At 50.7% G+C, this 6959-nt stretch overlaps 1 protein-coding gene across 2 annotated transcripts; it reads left to right on the top strand.

The window, feature by feature from the left end:
* Positions 1-554: 554 nt before the first annotated feature.
* LOC128335093 (uncharacterized) lies at positions 555-4591 on the top strand. 2 transcript variants are annotated; one of them, XM_053272907.1, is made up of 7 exons: positions 555-685; positions 1068-1094; positions 1524-1552; positions 3025-3471; positions 3649-3774; positions 3929-3991; positions 4417-4591. In XM_053272907.1, exons 1-6 carry the CDS (start codon positions 654-656, stop codon positions 3949-3951), a joined length of 684 nt encoding a protein of 227 aa, XP_053128882.1. In that variant the 5' UTR covers positions 555-653; the 3' UTR covers positions 3952-3991; positions 4417-4591. The 2 variants fall into 2 exon arrangements, with proteins under 2 accessions (XP_053128882.1, XP_053128881.1); XM_053272906.1 differs by having other exon boundaries at positions 564-685; positions 1068-1552.
* The last annotated feature ends 2368 nt before the right edge of the window (positions 4592-6959 follow it).

The raw sequence follows: 6959 nt of genomic DNA, 5'->3' as shown, positions 1-6959 counted from the left end.
GGATGGGACGGTTTATAAATGTAATAAATAAACAAACAAATAAATAATAAACCTTGCATGAGTCCTCTGCAACACGTAAGAGTGCCAAGGCAAATCTCACCCACTGCATGTCCCCAGCATCTGGGATTCAGTCTGTGGACCTGGAGGTCCTCTCTAGCCACTGAGGAGCCCCTCCTCCTTGGTGAATGTGTCCAACCCCCCTTTGAACTCATCCAAGTGAGTGGTCATCACTACATCTAGAGGCAGTGAGTTCCACAGGTTTATTGGCTTTCTCTTTGTGTATTCTGAACAGAAACAGTCTCAATGCCAATTGGAACATAGAGGGATTGCCTAGAGAAGGGACTTCAGCATGGGAATGGGGGGGAAACAGAACAGGGATATCTCCCCTCTGGTGCTTTGACACTTGGAGCTACATCCCTTAGACAAGGAATGGCTTCAAACCAGAGCCAGCATGGCCAGTAACTGATCCGGTGACCTCACAGTCAGCCACAGAATTCTGCCATCATGGTTCTCCTTGGAGACCGGCACAGATTCTTCCAGAACCTCACTTGGCAGCCATCTAGAGAAGGGGCAGCAACTGGCTTCCCTTGGCTGTCAGGGGTGATCACATTGATCGCCAACTTCTTGTCGTAGCCCAGTCGGCTGTCAAGAAGATGGGTGGCTGTTGCTCCTGGGCCATCTGCAGGTAGGTCTCCAGCACGGAGGGACCAACGAACTCTAACAGCTGCCCGGGCTTGGCTTTGAAAGATGCCCTCCCCTTCTTTCAGCCTGTCTGGGCAGGGAGAATGGGTAGTCTCCCATTCATATGCCTTAACTAGGGCGGACCCTGCTTAGCAAAAGGGACAAGTCATGCTTGCCACCCCAAGACCATCTCTCCTCGTCTTTAGCTTGCACCTCCTAGACCTGTGAAGCTGTAGTGACCGGGAACTACTGGCTGGTCTCTGTGGGCCCACTTGGGGGTGTGCGGAGAAATTCTGCCCACCAGCTCCACAAGCGCCCCCCTCCCAGCACCCCCCTGTTATTTCCAAGAATCTCACCTCACCTTTTCTCCTCTCCTCTTCGCCTAGGTCCCGGCACTCAGCAGAGGAAGCCAGGTGAGTGGCTCTTTTTTCCTGCATCCTGGACAGTGCTCCATCCTTTGGGCTCTGGTGTGGCCAGCTGGAGGGAGGGGTGTGTGTGTGTGTGTGTGTGTGTGTGTGTATGGCCAGCTGGAGAGATGGGGTGTGTGTTCAGACAGAGCCCCAACTCTGGAGTCGCGGCATATATTGCCTGAATAGTGGGGTGTTCCCATCTTCCTCCCACGTTCAGAAGGGCAATAACTGGGCGGCTGAATCCGATGCTGATTTCCGCAACTGCCTTCCTCATCTCCATCACCTTGAGCAGGCTGCCTTCCTCCTCTTCTTTGGAATTAAAAACACAAAGCTGCATGTTGGGGGCAGGGGGCACAGCAGGCCTGGTCATTACTGGGAACCCACCCCCTTTCCTGTATTTGCTCCTAAGGTTGTTTCTCCTCCTCTCTGCAGGGATGAAGATGAAGAGGAGGCACAGATGGGTAAGTGGATGGCCAGAGAGCCTGCTTCTCCTTGGGACTCCTCAGACCCCCAGGGAAGGTCTCCTTGGCCAACTCTCTCTCTCTCTGACAATGGAGAGAGAGGGGCAGGCATCCCTCTGGTGGGACACGGCAGGAAGGCAGCTCCAGACAGCCACCTCTGTCCTCTGACGCTGGCATTTGAGGCAGCCAGAAACGTTGGAAGAGACCAGGGGTGCCTCCGCGAGTCACGTCTGGATACCCTCCATTCCAGGAGGAGATGGGGAAAGGGCTGTGGCAGCAGGTGGGCAGGCAGGGTGACTCTGCCCTAAAGGGGGGACACTTCTGAAGAAGACCTCTGAGAACCATTTGCCCACAGCCAACCCTAATCTATCTTCTGGGGCTTCTTCTCCCTGCCCCGGAGAAGAGGAAGCCAAAGCTTGCTGGTGGCTTGTTCCTTACTTTGGACCATTAAATGGGTCATGATGGAATGAGAGGATCGCCCTCAAAGCGATCCTTAATTGTGCTTTAATGTAAACCACCCTGAGCCTTTTGGAAGGGCGGTATAAAAGTTTTAATAATAAATAAATAAATAGATAAATAAAGAAAGAAAGAAAGAAAGAAAGAAGGGCAACGTTTCCTGGCCAATGAGCTCTGAGCTCGAACCAGAGAGAGTCTTTCTTCCTCCCACCTCAGTTATCTGCCTCTAGGAGCTGGGTTTGAATTCCTCAGATCACAGAACATACGAACATAAGAACAGCCCTGCTGAATCAGGCCCAAGGCCATTCTAGTCCAGCATCCTGTTTCACACAGTGGCCCACCAGATGCCGCTGGAAGCCACAGGCAGAAGTTGAGGGCATGTCCTCTCTCCTGATGTTACTCGCCTGCAACTGGTACTCAAGAGGCATCCTGCCTTTGAGGCTGGAGGTGGCCTTTAGCCCTCCGATTAGTAGCCGTTGATAGACTTCTCCTCCATGAAGTTATCCAAACCCCTCTTCAAGCCATCTAGGCTGTTGGCTGTCACCACATCTCATGGCAGAGAATTCCAAAAGTTGATTATGCATTGTGTGCAAAAGTACATCCGTTAGTTGGTCCTAGATTTTTGGGCAATCAGTTTCATGGGATGACCCCTGGTTCTAGTGTGATGTGAGAAGGAGAAGACTTTCTCTCTATCCACTTTCTCCACACTATGGAGAAAGGCGCCGGGCCTGCATTCCTCAGAGCACAGCTATGCTTCCTGCTGATGGTTTCCAGGCAGGTTTCCAATGACCCCGCCCCCTGCCTGTCCATCCACACATGGCCAAGAGACTGCAAATGCTGAGTGCGTGTGAAGCATAAGCTCCGACTATGTACCAGGCTACATACCAACTCCTACGTACATACGTGTCCCAGGCTACGTACCAGCTGATTAATCGAAGCAGAAAGGGGAGGCCATTTCTCTCAGGGTGATGTGCCATCCACATGTCCTGATTCCTGCTTTCTTTCCTTTCTTTCAGGTCCTTCTGTCCTTCCTGATACACTTGTATTGCCAGAAGCCCTCCCAGTGCCCTCCATCCCCTCCGAAGCTCCGGAGGCAGAACATCAGCAGGAGGCAGACTCACTGCCTGGACCCTGGCCTGTGCCTTCCACCCCCTCCAGCACACTGGGAGACCCACCAAAGGAGGAAACACCCCTTCGAGGACCTCTACCCAGGGCTGGCCGTCCCAGCCGATACTATAGGAGGAGGCGGAGAGGTGGGAGGCTGGCTGCCAGGACCCGGCCCAGGGGCTTTCGTCCGCTGGCTACGGTGGTGGAAGAACCAGAAGACAAGACCTTCGTAGCCTCTGGGCCAGGACCCCAGGCAGGGCTTTTCCACCCCACTCCGGAGCCTCCCTTGGCTGCCCAGGATCATCTTCGAGGAGTCCTGATCCTCAGTGCAGGGCAAGTCAAATACATCCAGCAGCGTAAGTAGAGCAGCTCCTCATCACCCTTTGGCATAGACACCCTTTGGCCCACAGATCCGCTGGAGCTTGAATAGCCAGCCCGGGTGGTGGACCAAGCCCTGCCCTTTGGGCAAGGGGCCAGAAACCAGCCTGGTCATCACATGCTATGTTGGGTCCTTTTGGCTCTCTTGGTTGCAGAACTCAAACTTCGCCGCGTCGCCTCACCCTCCTTCCTCTTCGTCTGGGGCCTCGCCCACCAAGGCCCCGACTCGCGGACAAGGCTCTGCAAGAGCAGGAGCCGCCTCCCAAGGAGGGAAAAGGATGGTACGTTCACAGCAAGTCCCCCAAATCCCTGCTGGGCTAGAAATGGCTCTTTAGCTCCCTGATTCCTTCTCCCGAGCGTTGAAAGGTTGGAATTGATTGTGCCTCTAATGTGGGTGGATGGTCGGTGCTTGCTGAGGTGTTTCTTTCTTTTCAGTCTTGCAGTTGACCATGTTGTGATGGCCACCAGGAAAGTAGGTTCTCCTGGCCATCAGAGAAGGTAAGTGATGGTGTGTGCAGTAGGATGCTGAGGCATTCAGCCCACAGCTGTGCAGAGGAGCTGGGTTTTCCGGTGGCAGTGGAAGGAGCGGCGCGAGAAGGGGGCCTTCCTCTGGGTGGCTGTTCCAGACCCAAGAGTCATCGAGGGAGCAGGGAAAGAGTCATGTCAGAGAGCAGGAGACCTTCAGGTGGCTGAAGGGAGTGGAGTGGGAGGAGCAAAGACCACCCTGAGGGCGTGCAAGTTGGGAGGGAGGGAGGGAGGGAGGGGTCAGTGCAGAGCATCCTGGTGGGACAGAGTCACAGAGGGTATCCCAGGTAGGGCTGAGGAGTCTGTGCTGGGCACGGAAGGGGAGAAGAAGTCAATGCAGGGAATGGCATGGAAGGGGATGATGGGCCCCTCACCCCGTTGTTTTTCTTTCGTTCCAGGCCAAAGAGACTGCCCAGAGCGGAACATCTAGGCATCCAGTTTTGATTGGTTTAGGGTTAGCATACCATTTTTATTCTTTCTTATGTTGTATAGTTGTGCTATGGTTGCCCTGAGCAGTCCTGCATTGGAGGGCCAGGATGCAAATATTGTTAATAAATTATATTTCAAGAGTCAGTGTGGTGTAGTTTTTTGAGTCCTGGGTATGGAGAGAATCACATTCCAATTCTATGAGACCGGGGAGACCTGAGTTCAAATCCTCATTCGGCCACAAATCTCACGAGGTGAATCTGGGCCAGTCACTGATATGATCTCTCAGCCTAACCTACCTCACAAGATTGCTGTGATCCGGTGACCTCCCAGTCAGCCAGTTTAACCTGATTGGATAGAGAAGAGGACCATTTCACACGCTGAGGTAGAGACACGCACTCTTTATGTGGATCTAGCCTACTTCCTGATCTGGAGATATGAACCCCAGCAATGTGCAAAAATACAGGGAGATGATCACTCTCTGGGCGACCAATAACACCAAAGTTTCTAATAAAGGGTATCAGATTACGTGATGCTGTAGCATAGTCTATTAGAGAATGCCTGGAGCCCGCCCAATGCGTGAACTCTGCCAGGGCTGGATTAAGCTAGTGCAGGGCCTGTAGCATATGTTATAAAGGGGCCCTAAATTTTAAAAATGCACATAAATATTAACACATAATTTACTTTCATAGTAAAGTGAATCACTGAGTCACGAATGAATGAATGAATAAAACAAATGAAAACAAATGGACTTTTATTAGAGAATGTTTAACATATGGTTTACAAAAGCAACAGTGGATAGAGTTCCCCGATAAAACACGGCCGCGTACTAAATTGATCCCGAGTAAATCGTGTTCTGATATTCTCTCACATGTACAGACACGGCTCATGGGGGTTTGGGGGAGAGAGAGAACCACTTGAGCAAGGGGAACAAACCACACACAGACAGAACACACAGCAAAGGGTTGGTTCATAGCAAATATTTCACTTTTCTTCAAGCCAGAGGAAGAGAAAGGGAAAATAGATACTTTCAGGCAGCAAGCCTGCCCTGAAATGAGACTGAAGAGCTTGCTCCCGCTCTTTAGAGCTTGAGGTCACGCCCCCCCTTTGCATGTGATTTCATCATGTGATACATCACATGCAAAGGGGGCATGGCCTAGAGCTCTAAAGAGCCAATCAGGGCAGGCTTGCTGCGTGAAAGCACCTCCTCACTCCAAGGCGTGCTCTTTATTCAGTAAACAAAGTTTTGCAGGCAACCCCTCTCCCCATCCAGCTCAAATCCAGTCTTCCATTCTTTGGGTGGGTTTTTCCTCTGTGCTCTGTTGTTGGAGGGAGTTAGAAGAGAGGGATGGGGAAGAGTATAGGTACAGTGGTCCCTCGACTTACGAACTACTCGACATAAGTATTTTTCGAGTTACAAACGGCAGTTTTAGATCCGGTTTTAGATGCGGTTTTTTCAACTTACAAATTTTTAGATGGGGTTTCCTCGACTTACAAATTTTACATGCGGTTTCCTTGACTTGCCTGCCTGTTTACTGCCTGTTTATTCTTGAAAAGAAATGTTCCTGTGCAGTTTGCAAGCCTTACTGGGGGTCTGGGTCTTTTTTCTAGGCTCCGGAACGCATTAATCCGTTCCCAATGCATTCCTATGGGAAACCGCTTTTCGACTTACGAACTTTTCGACTTACAAATGTGCATTTGGAACGGATTAATTTCGTAAGTAGAGGGACCACTGTACTTAGCTGTGCTGGCTTGCCCTCCCAGCAGCTCATGGGTAATAGCTTTGCTGTGTCTGCTTTCGTGGAATCGGGATTTGCAAAAAATAAATTGCTTCTGATTCTTTTATAGAAGGCATAACTCTTATGTGAGTAGCGGTCATGGTTCATCTTTGCTGATGTATTATAAAACTGTGTTTAGTTGTTTGCACTGAGTCTTATGCTGTGTGTGTCCAGACAGTCAACGGTTGGTGGTGAAAGGCTAGAGGGCTTTGTTCTTCTCCATTCCACATATTAGCCGTAGAAGCAGTCTCAGGGCTAAGATGTGCCTTATACAGCAGACTCGTGTAATACTCTCTTGGGTGTGGGCGGTTGTGATTCAAATTACACATGGCCCCTGGAAGTTGTGAGTTTCGGCAGAGAAAGTGTCTTTCTCTCTGGCTGCTTTTTTCTCACATGGATGGAAAAGGAGCCTTGAGAGGGCAAAATTAAGGAGGAAAAAATAACTGCTGGGGGGAAATACCATGATCCTTTGCTTTTTGGCCCTTTGCTCAGACGTATTGTTTTTCAGTAGCTGATTTTAATTAAAAAAGAAAAACAGTTGAGGTGACTGGTACCTGCATCTATTGCATAATGTTGGTTTGGCTCACTGTTTCACTGCAGTGCTGTTAGTGCAACTAACCGTTCTCAGCGTGCAACTTTTGACACTTATAGATGCTCTGCAATGCTTCCCCCCACCCCCTTTTGGATTGTAGCACTCCGACGCCTCCTCCCCGACCCTCAAGGCAGGGCTGTTGCAC

This window comes from Hemicordylus capensis, chromosome 10 (genome assembly GCF_027244095.1).
Source record: "Hemicordylus capensis ecotype Gifberg chromosome 10, rHemCap1.1.pri, whole genome shotgun sequence".
Classification (NCBI taxonomy): Eukaryota; Metazoa; Chordata; class Lepidosauria; order Squamata; family Cordylidae; genus Hemicordylus; species Hemicordylus capensis.
The sequence above is the reverse complement of the archived record's forward strand: the minus strand, read 5'-3'. Positions and strand labels throughout refer to the sequence as shown.